This window comes from Eubalaena glacialis, chromosome 6 (assembly GCF_028564815.1).
Source record: "Eubalaena glacialis isolate mEubGla1 chromosome 6, mEubGla1.1.hap2.+ XY, whole genome shotgun sequence".
NCBI lineage: Eukaryota > Metazoa > Chordata > Mammalia > Artiodactyla > Balaenidae > Eubalaena > Eubalaena glacialis.
Genome location: NC_083721.1, coordinates 119478025 through 119497622, shown reverse-complemented (window position 1 = coordinate 119497622; position 19598 = coordinate 119478025). Strand labels below are relative to the sequence as shown.

Genomic DNA, 19598 nt, shown 5'->3' with positions numbered 1-19598 from the left:
ATATTATTGCTTTTGTTTCCTTTGCCTTAGGAGACAGGTCCAAAAAAATATATTACTATGATTTATGTCAAAAAGTGTTCTCCTTATGTTTTCTTCTAGGAGTTTTATGGTTTCCAGTCTTACATTTAGGTCTTTAATCCATTTTTCAGTTTATTTTTGTATATGGTGTGAGAAAATGTTCTAATTTCATTCTTTTACACATAGCTGTCCAGTTTTCCCAGCACTGCTTGTTGAAGAGACTATCTTTTCCCCATTGTATATTCTTGGCTGCTCTGTCATAGATTAATTGACCACAAGCGCATGGGTTTATTTCTGGGCTCTCTATTCTATTTCATTGATCTATGTGCCAGTACCATACTGTTTTGATTACTGTAGCTTTGTAGTATAGTCTGAAGTCAGGGAGTGTGTTACCTCCAGCTTTGCTTTTTTTTCTCAAGATTGTTTTGTTATTTGGGGTCTTTTGTTGTTCCACACAAATTTTAGGATTATTTGTTCTAGTTCTGTGAAAAATGTCATGGGTATGTTGATAGGGATTGCATTACATCTGTACATTGCTTTGGGTAGTATGGACATTTTAACAATATTAATTCTCCCAGGTCCATGGTGCTAATAGGCTGGAGGGAGGATTTGAAAATGGTACTTGCCAATGCTGGTGTTATCCCAATAGAATGAGCTCCACCGACTTCCCTGCTGGTCCAGCAGTTAAGATTCTGTGCTCCCAATGCAGGGGGCCTGGGTTTGACCCCTGGTCAGGGAACTAGATCTTGCATGCCACAACGAAGATCCTGCGTGCCACAACGAAGATCCTGCGTGCCACAACTAACACCTGGTGCAGCCAAATAAATAAATAAATATTTTTTTTAAAAAAAGAATGAGCTCCCCAAAAGGACCACCATCCCCATTCTCAGAGTGTGGGGGTGGTCCCAGTTGTCTCCTGAGTCTCCAGGATGCTCTCCAAGATCAGCAAGTGGGTGTGATTCAGTCTCCTTTAAAACTACCACCTCTGGACTGGGTCTCAGAGCATGTGAGATTTTGCATGTGCCCTTTAAGAGTAGAGTCTCTGCTTCCTATAACTCCCCAGCTCTCCCAAACTTAAGCCCTGCTGGTTTTCAAAGCCAGACATTCTGGGAGTTCATCTTCCTAGTATAGGATCCCTAGGCTGGGGAGCCCAATGTGGGACTTAGACCCCTCACTCCTTGAAGAGGACCTCTATGACTGTGATATTCTTCCTGTTTGTGGACTGCCAACCCAGGGGTGTGGGTCCTGAATATAACGTGTCTCCACTCCTCCCACTGGTCTTGTTGTGATTCCTCTTTATGTCTTTAGTTGTGGGAAATCTTTTCGCTAGTCTTCACGTCCTCCTCACAGATAGTTGCTCTGTAAATAGTTGTAATTTTGCTGTGCTGTGGGCAGAGGTGAGCTCAGGGTCTTCCTACTCTGCCTTCTTGGCCACCTGCCTGCAGAAACTTCTTTTATGGGAGTTACCAACCTCGTGTTGCTTTCTGGAGTACATGACATATCTCTACACATTGGACTACAAATTCTTTGAGGCAAGGACAGTATCTGGATTCAAGTCTACATCCCCAGTGCCTAACAGGGGACCTAGCACATAATAGGCAATCGATAAATTTGTTGTGTCAATGAAGGTGCCCAGGGCCCATTTTTCTTTCTCCTATACCCCCAGACTGAGTGAAATAGTGCCCCTCATCCTGAAATAAACTGTAGGAAGATTTCAAAAATGAGTAGCCAAAAAAAGTAGGAAGTGGGCGTCTGTGTTACAAACTGAACAAGGGGCTGGAGTGATCCATGAGTATAAAAGTTAAAATTGTATTTTCTATAACTGCGTTTGGTTTCTGACTCTGAGTGCCGCTGAGCCGGGGTTTAACTTGGGTTGTTCTTGGGGTTTTCCCTTCTGTGTCAGCATTCTACTGGGCCCATGAGCACAGAGACTCACTTGAATGGGGGAAAGGAAAAGTGGGGTACTAGGAAGAGCAAAATAAAACCTAAATTATTTTCTGAAAATGTTACTCAGCTACATACACACAACACGCTGATGAGCCTGAGCTCTTAGTGGTGATGGAGGAAAAGAGAGAAAAAGAAATTCCAGGTTTTACCCAAACATACCAGTCACAAATACAGTTGTAGGCAAGAAGTTATAATGAAGCGCTGAACAATTACATGTAAGTAGCACCCAGCTTCTCCTCCCACTGTTCAAGCCCTAGGAGAAGTCTGCCCAAGAATTGAGGACAGCTCTCCTCTGAGCAGCTTAAGGAAGACACAAGGTCTCTGGAGGATCTCCAGATGGAGACAAAAACAACAACAACAAAAAACAAATGGTCAGATGGAACATCTCAAGACAGGCATCATAATCCTTCAATCGGCAAAGACCCAGGTAGCAACAGGATATGACTGATGACTTTGGATGATCGCGTGGAAAGTGTACATGAAGTACATTCCTATTTAGCCAACAAACTATGGAATAACTATGGGTGCTAATCTATGGAGTATATTCATCCAAAAGGGGAAATAAGACAAATAACGAAATAGAGAAGAGGGTAGAGGAGGAGAAGGAGAAAAAAGAAAAGAATAGGTCCAGGGTTTAGAACAATTCATGGGAGAGGACCACTGAGATTGGCCCCAGGGAGGAAAAAATCTGCCTTTCTACAAAATTACTTTGTCCTGTGTTAGAAATACTAACAGACTGACACTGACCTCAGCCCAGCATATCAGTCATGGTTCAGTCAGAGATTAAAGATCCATGTGTGTAAAACTTACAAGGATTTTCCCTTACTAATTGTGGGGGCTAGTTAAGCAGTCTCTGATAGACTGTTGTCTCTGTGTCTGATGCTGGGGCTTGAAGTCCACAGGGCAGGCAATCAGCAAGGGAAGATGGTTGTAAAGGGTGAGAGAGCATGAACAAACTGGAATCCACAGCATGAGCTGAAGACCAGGAGGATGGATTGAAACCCGTGTCAGTTCTCGTTGCCTCTGACTTCAGTGGTATGTGTGTCCTGCAGAAGGTAGAACCCTTTACCATGGAGCTAAACACACACTGGGTGTGGTGTGGGCCCCGGGGGCAGAGAAGCTGAAGATCCTGGGGAAGGCGAGCAGTTGTAGATCCAGCTGCTGCCTTATGTCAACGACAGTGTGCAGGAGTTACAAGGTGCTACTTCTTCCTGTCTGCCCACCAGAGCTGGCAGGAATCACTCTTGTGGTGCACCCTAACGGGAAGCATAACTTCGGGAAATGCAGTTTGACCCAGCCAAGTCAACATGTTACAAAGCCACCATACTCAGTTTTGAGAAGGGAATGGGTTTTTTTTACTTTCTTGACTGTGTACACGTCCTGTTTCTTAGTGTAGATCAGGGCTTCTCAGCCTCCTCATAGCTGACATCTGGGTGAGGTAATCCTTTGTCAGGTATGAGAAGAGCTGCCCAGTGTACTGTAGGACGTCTAGCAGCATCCCTGGCTTCTACCAACTAGATACTAGTATCAACCTCTCCTTCTCAGTTGTGAGAACCAAAAGTATCTCCAGATGTTGCCAAATGTCCCCTGGGCGGCAAAGTCACCCATTATTGAGAATCACTCGTCTAGAATGTGTACTGCTTGAGGAGAAGAGCCATAGTTCTTTATCCTGGAAACCAACAGTGTTTACACACAGAAAGTGCTCAGTAATTGGTTGAATGCCCAAATATGTGCATAAATAAATATCTGCCCATCACCAAAGTGACATACATACATTGAAAAGAAGGTACTCTGTTCCTTAAATGTTCTGACTTCAGAGCACTGCTTTTCTTGGTCTAAATATACTCCCAGATGATCTTCACTGCTGTGGTTTCATGACTATGTTCATGACCCCCATGTCTGTATCTCCAGCCCAGACCACTGCCTTGCCTGCTAAATGTCTGTTTTTGAATTCCTCACTGGCATCTCAAAGCAACATTTCTAAGCTGAACTCTCCCAGTCCCTCCATACATGCTTGTCCTGAAATCCTCGTCTTAGGGAATGTCATCATCTGTATTAGGTAGACTTAGAACCGCAGGAGTGAGCCGAGATGTGTCCTAAACACAAAATTTAGCATGCTCCTGTCCTTTCGATGGCTTCCGTCACCCAGCCCCCACTGGCCTCTGCCCTTGCTCTGCCTGGAACTCAGGGATCCAGTAACTACCTGTTGTCATTGGCACCCCATACACTCTTTGAAATCCTGGCTTTGCATGTGCTGTTCTGTCTGCCTGGGAACACTCTTTCCCTCTTATTCATTAGGGTAACTGCTTCTTCTCCTTTATTTTTAAAATTTGTGGGGGGGGGGTCTTTGTTGCTGCGCGCAGGCTTTCTCTAGTTGTGGCGAGCGGGGGCTACTCTTCCTTGCGGTGCACGGGCTTCTCGTTACGGTGGCTTCTCTTGGTGCGGAGCACGAGCTCTAGGCATGCGGGTTCAGTAGTTGTGGCGCATGTGCTTAGTTCCTCCACAGCATGCGGGATCTTCCTGGACCAGGGCTCGAACCCGTGTCCCCTGCATTGGCAGGCAGATTCTTAACCACAGCGCCACCAGGGAAGCCCTTCTTCTCCTTTAAGACTCAGCTCACTTCTCATCTTGTTCTTCCTTCATCACAGTACCCCCAGCTAATTGACAACCCCTCCACTTTCTCCCATGACATCCTGTATATGTCAGAACGGTTGCCCTTTGCAAGTTATATCACATAACACTTCCTTCTTTCCCTCTGGACTGAGAACTGCTTGTGCTCGGAAACTCTGTCTCATCAATGTTTGTACTTCTCCCCACCATTGGGCCTGGAACATAGTAAATGCTCACTGAATAGACTGTTATCCTTGTTATGGCTCTATGAATAAATTATTCTGCTCAAGAGAAAGAAAAAGCTACTCTCACGTATTTTAGAATCAAGCATTTGTAATAAAAAAAAAATAACTCGGCATTCATGGTATATACCCAGAAATCTTGGTAAGTGATATACGTGGAGAATTTCACTTAATCCTCAAAACAACCAGCCAAGTGTCCACAACGGCCCATATCGTCCCTGCTTCTTTGTCTTGACCAAGCTTTAGTGATCCTCCTCTCCTCCTCACAGGACCCTGAACTCTGCTTGCTCCTAAGCCTGGGCAAGCACTCAAGTGTCCCTTTATCAGCTTATCCAGGGAATGGGCTGACCACAGCGAGACACCGCTCTTGTCAGACCCCCGGCCATCAAGGCCCCTTGCTCACCCAACTTCCCATTGCTGCGAAGGTCTGCTTACCCCTCCCATAAAAGAAAAGCCTTTTTGATTTGTTTTTGAGATGCCTGCAGGTTCCTGAGATTGGTGATTTTCCTGATGCAATAGTCCTTTTGAATAAAGTTTCCCCTTTTCTAAGCCTGCGTTTGTTTTTATTTGATACAACTCTAAGATAAAGAAACTACGATTAGCCCATTTTGTATAAGACTAAAGTGAAGTTTAGAAAAAATAAATTCCCCAGGACCTCATAAAAAGCAAGTGGGAAGTCCATGATCTAAACCCAGAGAGTCGGAAAAAAAAGTGAAAAATAAATAAATAAAAGGGACTTCCCTGGCGGTCCAGTGGTTAGGACTCAGCGCTTCCACTGCAGGGGGCACAGTTTGATCCCCTGTTCGGGAACTAAGATCCCACATGCCTCAAGGCATGGCCAACAAATAAAGAAAGAAAGAATAAAATAAACCCAGAGAGTTGGACTATTTGAGGGTGAAAGTCCACACTTTCGGCCCTGTGCTCCCTACCTCCCGAATTCTTCTAAAAGCACCTAGGAAGGGATGCTTTCTTATGCTAACTTAAAGTTCCATTGTAAAACTGAAATATCAAAATTTTGTTATTTTTTAAAATGTCATAATTTATACTGTTCATTAATTCATGCTAACCTGAATTAGTGAAAACTATCAATTAAAACGTGATAATCAAAATCATTATTTTTATAGAATCTTTCAAAGCGCCTATATAAAGACACCCACACACGGAGTCCCCTGGCTGCTCACTCCTATAAATTTTATTTCCCAGTTATTTCTATTTAATGATTTTATTCTCTCTGTGTGGAATAAGCTGGAATGCCGAGGCAGAATTCTATAACCCTTGGGGTTAAAAAAGAAGAAAGAAAAGGAAAGAAGCAAAAAGAAAAGGAAAAAGGGGAGAAGAAAAGAAAAAAGAAAAGAGAAGAAAAGAAATGAGAAAAGAAAGAAAAGGAAGGAAAGAAAAGAAGAGGAAAGGAAAGAAAAGAAAAGCAGGTTCCTAAGCAATGTGCCCCCATGCCTGCCACCAGCTGAGAAGCTGACACTTGCAGAGCATGTGCTCTGAGGCAGACATCAGTCTTGACCTCCGTCAAACCCATTGAATCACAACCTGCGCCTGGGGATTAATTATGCTAATATTATCACCCTTAAGTGAGAAGTGAGGAAACTGAGGCATGAAGAGGTTGAGCAAGAGGCCCAAGGTCACAGAGCAAGACGGTGGCAGAGCTGGCATTAAACCCGGGACACCTGGCTCCAAGCCTGAGCCTCCCTCTGACCCCACCAGGCTCTCCTGCAGGGCACCCGCAAGTGTCAACACCAAGACCGCCCCCTCGCCGCACTCCAGCTCCGCTGCTTTCCACCGGCCAGGCACAGGTTAAGCTCATTCTCGAGAAAGCGCCAGGCGCTGAGTTCAGTGCAAATGGGCAGCAGGTACTGCAGACAGTGGACTAAAGAATAAAAACATCTGGGAGTTGATGTCAATGATCTGCTTCAGCAAATGCAGAGATCTCGGCTACTGCTGAACACGCACGTCTTCCCCGTCCAGGCTTCCTCAGGAACGTGACCGGTTCGCTGTTTCAGTGTGTGGCCCCTCCTGGAACAGGGAACGGTGGAGAGCTGGATGCTGCCTGAGACAGTCAGTACCTGTGCGACCTTGGGGAAAGCTCCAGGCCTCAGTTTCCTCGCCGGTAAATGAGAGCTATGAGTCAGGTCATTCAAAGTTCCTCTTTAGGAGGAACTAGTTTTCTCTGAATAGCCTAGCTTATTAAAATCTGGGTCCACAGAGCTTAACTCCTTGGAGAGCTTTTTAAAGTCCCAGTGTTCCCTCACACCAGTCAGAATGGCCATCACCAAAAAATCTGTAAACAATCAATGCTGGAGTCGGTGAGGAGAGAAGGGAGCCCTCCTACACTATTGGTGGGAATGTAAGTTGGTGCAGACACTATGGAGAACAGTATGGAGGTTCCTTAAAAAAACTAAAAATAGAGCTACCATATGATCCAGCAATCCCACTCCTGGGCATATATCCAGAGAAAAGCATAATCTGAAAAGACACATGCACCCCAATGTTCGTTGCAGCACTATTTACAATATCTAGGACACGGAAGCAACCTAAATGGTACATATATACAATGGAATATTACTCAGCCATAAAAAAGAACAAAATAACGCCATTTGCAGCAACATGGATGGGCTTAGAGATTGTCATACTGAGTGAAGTAAATCAGAGAAAGACAAATATGATATCACTTATATGTAGAATCTAAAAAAATGGTACAGTGAACTTATTTACAAAACAGAAATAAGAGTCACAGATGTAGAAAACAAACTTATGGTTACCAAGGGAAGAAGGGGGGAGAAGGGATGAATTGGGAGATTTGGATTGACATGTACACACTACTGTATATAAAATAGATAACTAATAAGGACCTACAGTGTAGCACAGGGAATGGTACTCAATACTCTGAAATGGCCTATATGGGAAAAGAATCTAGAAAAGTGTGGGTACATGTATATGCATAACTGATTCACTTTGCTGTACAGCAGAAACTAACACAGCATTGTAAATCAACTATACTCCAATAAAAATTAATTTTAAAAAATCCCAATGTCCAGGCCTCACCTCCAGAGATACTGATTTAATTAAAAGAGATTGAAGCCCAGGCATCAGTGCTTTTTTTTTTTTAAACTCACCAGGTGATTCTAATAGGGAGGCAGTTTTGAGAACCATTGCTCTGGAGTGTTTCCAAACTTGAATATTCACCAAAAATACCTGGAGGGCTTATTCCTACTGCAAAGTTTCTGATTCAGTAGGCTTTGAGGGTGGAGTATTTCTAGTAAGTTCCCAGAAAACACTGATGCTGCTGGCTTAGAGTCCCCACTTTGAGAACTCCAGAAATTTTCACACCCTCTGAAATGGTGTATGCAGTCAGATGAGTAATTTTTACCCCCCAATTCTGGAGAGAAAATTCATAGGTTTCATTAGATCCTCAAAGGGACCTTTGACCTCAGAAAGTGAAGAGCCAAATTTAGAATTTAATCGCAAATTTAAAGTTTTTTGTAGGCAGAGTTTCATAGCAGATGATTTTGCAACTTGTTCCATCTTGAAGTAGCCCCAGAGGGGTGTGTGTGTGTGTGTGTGTGTGTGTGTGTGTAAGTACCTGGGCATTGCTGGGCTCTATGATGCCGACACACCGACCAATCCACACTCAGTTTCCCACCCAGAAGTTGCACTCAGGGCATCAGGTTGGGGAAAAGGGTGAACATGACAACTTTCCCCAGCACCAAATGTGAATTCTGGGGCAAAGGAGAAGGAGAGAGAGAGAATTCCCAGTGACTCTTTGGAGCAAAAATAAAACCTCTATGGATAATCATGTTGCCTCATGCCTGTTGATGTTGGGGCCATAAACTTGAGAAAATGAATACTGTGCCATCACAATCAGCCTGAAGATCAGATAAACAACATTTCATCAGCATGAATTATCCTTATCCTCTCATCCAAAATGTGGCGTGGGAAGTTCATATATAAAATTTAACATATGTTTTTTCAACCTTTCAAAATTTCCATTTTTGTGAAATGTTTTATAATGTACAAGATACATTCGGACAACATCTATGTATATAATTTACAAACAGAGAAATGAGCAGGCAAACATACATACCCTGGGGTTCCATGATAGAAAAGTTTAGAGACTACTCATCAGGTGTGGTGGTCCTCAAACTTGAGAGTCCACCAGAATCACCTGGAAGTTTGCTAAATAAATGCAGATTCCCAGCCCTCAGCCTCGTTCAGATTCGGGAAGTCAGGGAAAGTCACATTCTACGCTGACATCTTAGGATAATCTGAGGCAGGTGATCCATTGACTCCACTATAAACCTTGCTCTGAGAATGCCTTTTTTTTTCCTTTTTTTTTTTCCTATGTACTTAAAAATAACTTTATTCTCACTCAAAAGTTATAGCTCTTCCTGGCAAGGGATATATAGCTGAGTGCAAAGAAGGTTAACAAAAATATCAGTATTCTGTATGTCCTTCTATTTCCTGGTCCCGTGATGTCCCACTCCTTCCCCAGCCTCTCCTGGCGTTGGTCACCACACATGACAAAGCCATCTGCTGCCCTCTAATGGCAACCCGGCCCAGCTGATCACTCAGCAAATAATTTCTCAGCAGGCAGGTTTGGCCATCTTTCTAAAGAATCCAGTTTTTTCTAATATTTCCCCGTCGAGGAACATTTTCCAGAAGCCTCTTTAATTCAAGACATAGAAGTGCAAGCAAACAAGTCAATCAAAGATGGTGCCGTCCACAGGAAGGGTTGCAGTGTGAAAGACAAATTCTCACAAACATATTCATTCATCCAACAGATGTTCTGAAAATATTTTTGAACAGTGTACCAGGTATGGTTCTAGGTGCTAGATGCTAAAGAAAAAACATCTCTGCTCTCACAGCACTGACAGGCTAATGGGGGGAGACAGTGACATCTTACTGTTAGATGGTGGTAAATGCTGTTGAGAAAAACGTGGCCTGGGAAGAAGAGAGGGAAAAGCTCACCAAAAAAAGAAGGAAATGAACACTTATTGACCATTTTTGAATTACTGAGTATTCTACATAAGTCACTTCTCTTGATCTTCACCACTCTCTCATTGTAACCCCCTGTTTTAAACTGTAATAGCCAATTTACATGTAAAGAAACTGAAGTTGCACAACCCTAGAAACTTGGCTAAGGCCAAGATGTTAATTAATAGCGACATGGTACTGACCTTCTTAATTGGTTGTAGGAAGTGAAGCCCAGGGCAAATTTGTAAAGGAGACTGCCCACACCTGCCCTTCCTCAGCTCCCACACCCACCCTTCTCCAGGACCTTCAGTGCTGCATGGAATGGGCTGGACTCACCTTTCCCCATTAATCTTTCCCTTGTTCTCATTCTCTGAAGCTCTTATTTTACTCTATGCTAATTCCATAAATGGATTCTCCTAGAGTGCGGGTGTTTAGTGAATCCCATAATTTTCTCCACTTATAGCCTAACTAGTCACATCATCATTACCCAGGTAAGATATTTGAGGGGGCCCTTTTTCTGGAAACAGTCTGTAATCTTAATAGTGGAAATATCAGGCCCTCTGGTTGAGTAGAAACGAACATGCTTGTTGAAATGGTATTATTTATGGGGATTAGAGTCATATTAAAATATCAGTTTCTCATCTTCCTGTCTGTTATAAGTATTGAACTCTCAAAAATGCTATAAGAAAAGAGCGTGTCTTTGTGTGCACGACACAAATCCATCGATCTCCTGTGAGATTTGAAAGATAGAGAACTTTCACTTTTTACTTTATACATGTTGGTATTTATAACACTTTCAACAGTGAGCTCCCGGTACCTTAAATGTGATGATGAGGGACTTCCCTGGAGGTGCAGTGGTTAAGAATCTGCCTGCCTATAAAAGCAGAAACTAACACACCATTGTAAAGCAATTATACTCCAATAAAGAGGTTAAAAAAAAAAAAAGAAAACTCAGATTTGACTGAAATGTACTGGAAGCAGGACATATATTTGAAACTCAATGACTCTGGGCTAGAAATACTATCAACAGTGTTAAGGACATATACAAAATGAATGCTTTGTGTGATTCTCTTTCCATAACAAATTGTCTTTTTTAACATTGTATTGTTCAATATTTAATTAGATTATATTTTGAAAGCAAAAAAAAAAAAAAAATCTGCCTGCCAATGCAGGGGACACGGGTTCGATCCCTGGTCCGGGAAGACCCCACATGCCGCAGGGCAACAACTACTGCGCCTGCGCTCTTGACCCGGGAGCCACAACTACTGAAGCCCGTGTGCCTAGAGCCCGTGCTCCACAACAAGAGACGCCACCGCAATGAGAAGCCGGCGCACCACAAAGAAGAGTAGCCCCCGCTCGCCACAACTTGAGAAAGCCCGCGCACAGCAACGAAGACCCAACGCAGCCAAAACTAAATTTAAAAAAAAGTGATGATGAAATACAGCTTTTAAAACGATGCTTGAGACTTAGACTCTGGACTGTGGCTAAGTTGTTTCCACCAGGATCTCTTCTTTCTGTTGTTTAGCTGAATGCTTCTGCTTAAAAACACTCTGCTATTAAGAGTGCCCTCGGGCTTCCCTGGTGGCGCAGTGGTTGAGAATCTGCCTGCCAATGCAGGGGACACGGGTTCGAGCCCTGGTCTGGGAAGATCCCACATGCCGCGGAGCAACTAAGCCCGTGAGCCACAACTACTGAGCCTGCGCGTCTGGAGCCTGTGCTCCGCAACGGGAGAGGCCGCGATAGTGAGAGGCCCGCGCACCGCGATGAAGAGTGGCCCCCGCTCGCCGCAACTGGAGAAAGCCCTCGCACAGAAACGAAGACCCAACACAGCCATAAATTAATTAATTAATTAATGAAAAAAAAAGGAATATTAAAAAAAAAAAAAAAAAAAAGAGTGCCCTCACCTCATAAGGTATCACCACAGCAAGAATCAAGGGACTCAACAGACAGAGAAAATACACTGTCACAAGCCTACACTCAGAATGAATGATAAGCTGTTTTTAGTTTTGACGAGAAGCCACAGCTTATTGTTAATAACAGAGGAACGCCTAAGAATCCTATAGTTCTGATGTCTCAGTCAAATCTGTGAGGGTGTTGGAAGGACTGTGTGATTTAAAAAAAAAAAAAAATATATATATATATATATATATATAGTTTTTAAAGTCTCAGTGAGTTACTTCAAATAAAGTCTCAGTGAGTTACTTCAAATAAAGTAGAAACCAGAATTCTGTGGATATTTAGAATATTGAAGACCAGGCATTTGAGCCAAAAAAATGTTTGCCTACAAAATTTTATTTCTTTCATTGTCTGCCAGGAGGGTTACATAAGCCTTTCTTCAGTACCACCCAAAGCCCTCAGTAAAAGGAACACACACAAATAATGACAAGATAAAGGCTCCAAGTGGAAATTCAACTGTATTTATTTTTCTTATACAGAATCAGAGAAGTAAAAACCAGTACCAAACTGCAGTTAAAATGGTTTGATCTGACTGATTTTTCTGCATACTTTCTGTATGTATAGCAATCTAAATTAAAAATAAACACACATATATCATATTACAAAATGTAGAAATAATTTTTTAAAAAGTTAAAATACTAACACATAAATGATGTAGTGTGTTAGGGAAACGGTCTCTGTCAATCACCCATTTTCCCAATTAAATTAATCTACAATTTCCTTTTAACAGCTTTTATTTTTCATAAAAGTTGCACTTTCGGAAGTTACTTTCCAATTATGCCATGAGAACACAACTTGTCATTAACAAAACTCACTCCAGATCACCTTCTTCTACAGAGGTTTTCTCTCAAGCTGGAGTCAGCAGCAGCCCCAGCAAGCTGAAGGTTTTACTCTGTTTTCATGTATGTTGTATAATCAGTGAAAAGAAATGGCATTTCACAGCCTAAATTCTATGGTGAAACACTAACAATTACTGATTTCACAGAATTGCAAATAGGTTTTGACAATGTATTTACTTCAAGAAAATGTGTTTTATCAGGGGAAAAAAAAAAACCTTGAAAGATCTCTGAAATTATTTTTCAATTTCAACTTTTAATCTGCCTTTTCTCTTGCAAAATTATTGGATGAAATGTTGAAATTTATTGATTGATTTAGGACTAAAAAGATGAGATATTGTGGCAGTTCTTTTATAATAAGAAATATAGTATAAATAGCACCGTATCATGAATTCTGCAGGGGTTTTAACACTTACAATAATAGGAAAGAGCCTTTAAAAAGTTGTTCTTACTTTAGATTTCTAGCTTTAGTGTTCTTTAACAAAGGCCATATTTTATGGCCTTAAAAATAACAACAAAAATTATATCTGGCTTCATTTATTAGTAAACACGTAGTCAGGGTCCATAGTTAATTCTGGAAAAATAATTGTTATGTTCATTAATAAATGTTCCAACTAATTTCACTAAAAAAATTCTTCTAGTATTTTCTAATGCCACAAGCTTACTAGGAAATTACTTCTAAAAATTGATAATACAAATCATCGATGTTTTAACTACTTTAAAAAGAGAGGGGTATCTGTTTCTTTTATGTTTAATAACCTGAAAATGAGTCTATAAAAATATTTTTTAAAAATACAGTAACACTGCTCAGTTTTACTAGGTCCCTTGTTTTTGAGTCCTTTTTTTTTTTTTTTTGCTTTTTCTTAGAAAGAATGTACAATGCTTTTTGCAATTATTGCTAACACAAGAGGAAAAGAAATAGTGCTCCCTTCAATTTAGTAGCAAAAGAAACATCTACCCCCATCTCTCTCAGAGCGCTTTGAGAGAGAGAGAAGGAATCAGAGGAACAGAAACCATGGGTCCTTCAGGGGAAAAAAGTCACTTCATTGTGTTGGAAGCAATGGTAGGTTTATGGTCTTGTCCGCCTACACACTTAACATCAGCGTAGACAGGGCAACACTAGTCCTGCCCCTCCTTTTCCCACATAAAGTGCACCGAAGCCTTCTTTTCTTCTACAACAGTCTTTTGGTACAAAGACTGTAGGAGAAAATTGTTGCTTTGCTCTTTGGGGGCACCTCATACCTCCTGCTCGTCTTGCTTTTGGGGTACTACAGCTTGTCTATTTCCATTTCACACCTAACAGCCTTTCCACTACATTCCCTAACTTTACTACTTCATCTCTGACCTTTACACTTGCTTTCTTTCCAACAAGATAAGATGTATTCTGCCCATCTACCTTTTGGTAGATCAAAAAGGATCTCAGATCCCCAGCAAATAAGCCCCTTGGGAATGGAAAGGTTCCTCTCAGAGACCTGCACTATTAACGTCTCTCAAAAAAAGATATTAAATTCATAGATTATAAATAATGTCCGTTCAAAATATTAAACAGTTGAGGACTTCATTGGCAATGCAGGCAGGGGGCATGCCAGGCAAACCCAATGCTCTCTCTCAGTCCTTAAAAGCTAATAAAAAACGGTTTTGGTTACATAAGAGGTATTGAGTACATATTTCATGCCTTTTTATACCAACTGTAGCAAACAAGGTTAGGATAATATACTTAGGAATCAACATTAGTGACTTCAGAAACATGTCTCCACCATACACCCTCAGGGGGCATTTTCTTTACATGTCAGTCAGAGATCTGCTTCATCCTTCAAACAGTTTCCTAGATAAGATTATTTTAAACCCTTGAAATCTTGAAAGAAGCAAAACCGACAAGGCTTTGGAATTTTAAAAGCAACAGCTTACTGTGCGTGCCATCAGGTTGAAAGCTATGTGGTCCTGATGTTTCCAGAACAGTTTCAAAAGACAAAAATACAGTTGTCCTGACTTATCAAAAACATTTGGCTGCCCTTTGTCATCAGCTACAAAATGATAGTGCTTCATAAAATAAACATTGACTTCTAAGCTGCAGTTTAAAAAAAAATCCAACTTGTAATTTTAAAAACCTTTGTTTAATAAATGTTCATAATTGGTACCAAACTGGTCTCTTTCATAAGATCTTAGTGTAGGAGCTGTGACTAATGCTGCTGAAGGGTAAACTACAATAGGACTGTGTGTGCCTTTGTGAATACAGGGTAATAAGAACCAACAGAACCAGCATGGATCCCAGACTACATTGTATTCCAAACAGCAGAATTTTACTACCTGTACAATGATTTTTAAAGCTCAAGTTAAATATTTTTTTAAAGCATTTGGTACTAATGTCATCAACACAGTTTTTGGAACTGTAAATCAGGTTGAATTTTGTGTACATTTCCTGGACCGAGCCGCCTGTCAGAAGTCACTGCCTGTGGTCAGCTTTTCATGGTTTATAATCAATTGATGTATAAATTTCAACTAACACCCATAAAGCTTAGTCATGGGGCAGCAGAAAGGAAAGCAGAGAAGCAATTCTGCATAATCAATTCTGCTGAAACAATTCTGCATAACCCATCACAGGAAGGCAGGCTTGCAGAAAATGAAAGTAGAATGTTTATTTATGTTTAACTTAAGTTACTGTCAATCAAATCCAGGCAATGATTAAACTGGCCACAAGGAAAGGAGGGAGCATGCGTCACGGAGGCAGTAAGCGGCACACCTGCAGACTTGCTCTGCTCCATCGCTTTTTCCAAGAGGCCCAGGAAATGTCAGGTCACGGCTGCATCCAAGCTACAATGGTACTGATTACAGCCAGGTTAGAAAAGGCTCGCTTTTGTTCAGAGCAGATTCTACATCATTGAAGAGGGGGATCAGATCTTCAGATTCCAAAGTTCCTAGATCAACATTTGTTCCCGGAAGACAGTCAAGAAAATCAGGGAAACGGGTCTGCTGAGGGTTGATGTTCATGGGTGCCTGTCCTGCATTTTCTCCTATAACAGAATGAAATGAAACCATTTTAATTCTTTTTTAGAGCTCTTGAAAGAGGGACAAATTCAAGTGTCAACATAACTCTCATCTTCATTTCCACTGTGCCTACGTTCCACCAGAAGATTTTATTGCTGCAGGTCTTAAATATTTCATCTCTGTGCAAAATTTCAGCTACCGCATTATTGAAACTCAATTGGTGATGCTAACTCCTAAGAGATGCAGAGACGCCAGGTGAACCTTTAATTGTTCCGGGTAGACATTGTCCAGAATGGGTAAGTCCAGGGAAACAGGAAAGGAGCAAGTGAGGGTGCTGTGGATCTGACCTACAATCAATGACTTCCCATGACAATGGCATGAAGAGCTGGTTTGAGTAGAGAGGCCCTGCCTGTCATAAAAACCTTATCACAGAGCTATAATCCAATGATTTAACTGTAGGCTCAAATTTGCCCATATCACCCCTCTTTATGTTCAAAGAGAGTAGTGAGGAGTTTCTTTTAACCACGTTATTAAAAAGCTATCTTCATTGACGACTCTAGGGATCATTTGCAAAGTATTTTAGAAAGTGGGTGCTGCAGTTCACCCCCCTCACTCCACACACACATATACCCCACAAATATCTACCCTTCTCACAATGCATATGAGTCACAATGCACGGGAGCTTATTAAGGTTCTGAGAAGTCTTCTAATAAGGAAGTCTGATATATTTTGCTTAAGCCACTATGACCTAAAGCCATTTTATCATCGAATGCAATTTTGGCAGAATTTATATCCTAATAGAACTAGAGTCTATAGAACCTAGTTGAGAGAATGCTGTTCCAGAGGAAAGTTAAGTGCCTGGGATATGACATGTGGAATACATGTTCTTCATGAATGATAGTATAGGAGAAAGCGTACAGACAACTGTGCCAGGAGACGGAGCTTTTTAGCTGTGTGACCTTAGACACACTTCACTTGTCTGAAATTGGGATTATAGCACCTTCACAGATTGGAGTTAGGTGCCATATAATATCTGCCACACATCCGTGGCTCTGGGCTTCATTCATACATACACACTTAGGAAAATACAAAAACACATTGCCTGTTGATTGTGCTGAGAGAAAGAAAAACCTGGGAACTCAATCACAGTGAATTACAATATCAGAGCAACTGGCTTATTCCAAGAGCCCCAACCAATTTTCTGAAGGGATAAAATATACCTCAAAGTCTGAGGTGCATTGAAAACTATAGTCAGCTTTCACCATGGAATCACTTTTAAGAAACTTATTAAATTAGCTTTTGTGTCCTACAAGTACGGTAGCCTTCCTGAAAAGCCTGCTTAGGAATTTCACTATTCTGAGCAGAACAGGAGAAAACTCATTTTAACCATATGCATTTTCCAAGGAGAAAAATTACATTTTTCTGAGTGATGAGGGAAAAATACTCAAACTTGCATTTTGGTGATAGTAAAACTTGATGGCTTTTCTATAACTCATAAAATATCAATGACTCTTAGGACTATTTTATAGGATTTTCATTGCAAAAGGCAGTATTTTAAAAGTTAAATCGAGTTCAACATGACCTCAATGCTGTTGTGTTACTGACTTGAAAAACAACATTAGTTTAGAAAAGAAAATCCAAAATAACTTTTTTCTACCCACTAGAGTGTAACAAATGGAAATGAGGCTGAAAAAAATTATCTGCCCTGAAAAATCAGCTGATCTAAAGTGCTGGATGTCTTTTTTTCTTCATCTCCAGTTAGAATTATTCATCTCTATTGATTTCCCATTTTAACTTTTTAATAAGTCAAGAATTCATTTTTTAACCAAATAAAATCTCTCTGTTTTAAAGAATTCCTCTTATCCTTTCTCCTCAGGCATGGAAAGCATGAGGAGACTAGTTAAGTTTCTTCAATAAGGTTAACAATCTTAAAATCTCTCTCTTTGGAGCAACTCTGCAACCTCGTAGTAATTTTTTGGGTCTCTGCAGTTTTATCCATTTAAAAAGTGGGACATATTGTACAACATGGTGAATATAGCCAATATTTTACAATAACTATAAATGGAGTATAACCTTTAAAAATTGTGAATCACTGTATTGTACACCTGTAACTTATATAATATTATATGGAAACTATACTTCAATTAAAATATAAAGGATGCATATCTGCATAGATAATAAAAATGAATGAATGAATGAGTGAAAAGTGGGACAGAAAAAAAAAAACAAGCAATTCTTAAAAGGGTGTGATTATCGTAGAATATTCTGGAAGGTGGATGACTTCCAGCCTTTGCTCCTGTTATTCCCTCTACTCTATCCTCACACCATGTCCAGCTGTTGTTTCCATGTGTATTTTGCAAAGGGAGTGTTCAGCTGGCTTGTTCCTATTTAGCATGTGGTCAGCATGTGATCAGTGGGTCTACTAGATCTTTGCCAGCCACACTTGAGCTCAGCTTTTCCTCATCTTGTTCCTGAAAAAGTAATTACATTTCTCCCCTTAAGGGGGTTTATGCCCACTCGCTATAAAGGCTTCACAGATGTGACCCTAAACCCAACAGGCTGACACTCACTACACCAGGTTAACCTGGAGCCCTAACATTTAACACGACCAACTTGTACATTACTTCATCCTTCTTAGAAGGAGAAGACAACTTTGTGCCAAGCTCTGTGACCTCATGAGCCCTCACAACTCTACAAGGTGAGCACATTACTCCTACTTTATAGGTGAGAAATCTGAGGCCCCTGGGAGGTTATGTCACTTACCCAAAGTCATTACTAAGAAGTAGAGAAGCAAAGATCCAACTCAGGTTGCCTGACTGCAAAGACTATGTTCTTTTCAGGACACCACTTAATTCTACATTTTGGCTTCAAAAACATTCCCTACTTCTCCACTCAGTGTCATTTTAGAAAGCCATAGAATAGAATCCATCTTCTTTTATTTTTAAATGTCAAGCTTGGATTTAGATCTCCTGAGTCATTTCTTATTTAACTTTGCTTTTTATCTTTACTGGCTTCCCAGTGTTTAAAAGATGAAAGCAAATAATTATTAAACGTAGGAAGGAGCCACTTCATCAGGCAGGTCCGAAGAGGGCAAGATAAATCTCACACTGAAAAATAAAGAGAGGGAGGGAGGGAAGCAGGAAGCGAGGGAGAAGGCTGAAGTAATAAATTGAAGAATAACAAAACAAACAGTTCAAACTATTCCTGTGTGACTCCTCACAAGACAGTCCGTGCAATTCTCTCAACAAGTAGATGACGGGCTGCACGGAGAGCCCGGAACAGCTGCTCCAACCTTCTGGCCGAGTTTGACTTTTGTCTGACCAATCGTTTAGTTTTAGAGCACAAAGTGCAGTCATCGAGGAGCAGAGGGTAACAAACACGGGCGCTCTGGACAACGGCACTGGGGAAAGCAATCATTTCATCACAGAACGATTTTCTTTCAACAGTGACGATGGAGGAGAAACTTGCATGAACAGCTCCAAAGAGAGGATACATCCGCTATTACTTAATTTTTTTTTAAGTCCATTTTCAGGGGGTTTTTTTTAATTGAAGTATAGTTGTTTTACAACGTTGTGTTGGTTTCAGGTGTGCAGCAAAGTGATTCAGTTGTACATCTATAGATGTAGATATAGATATAGGTATAGATACAGATATTTATAGATATAGATATTTATATAGATATTCTTTTTCAGATTTTTTTTCTATTATAGGTTATTTCAAGATATTGAATATAGTTCCCTGTGCTATACAGTAGGTCCTTGTTGTTAGCTGTCATTTAATTTTGGTTTCAGAATATCTTCTGGGAGTTTAGGACTTTGATAATTAAGTCTAGACCAAATTTGGAGGCATCGCTCCTAGAGAAATGGTGAAAAGGAGGTAACCGGGAAGCCAGCTGAGGCCTAGCCTGAAGGCAGGGCAGGCCAGGAACTATGTTAAATTTAACTGCTGAGGGAGGACATTGTTACCAGGTTAGGATTTGGAGCTGACATTTCAGAATCCTCTGAGTTGCTTAACTTTCCAA

The 19598-nt window shown here is 40.9% G+C and overlaps 1 protein-coding gene across 1 annotated transcript in view; it reads right to left on the bottom strand.

Annotated features, from left to right (window-relative positions):
- Positions 1-12203: 12203 nt before the first annotated feature.
- Positions 12204-19598, bottom strand: part of WWTR1 (WW domain containing transcription regulator 1) — a 129353-nt gene continuing 121958 nt past the window's right edge. Inside the window, exon 7 of the mRNA XM_061194576.1 lies at positions 12204-15603. Within this exon, the coding sequence (XP_061050559.1) occupies positions 15419-15603 (185 nt within the window). The 3' untranslated portion in view covers positions 12204-15418. The remainder of the gene's footprint in view (positions 15604-19598) is intronic.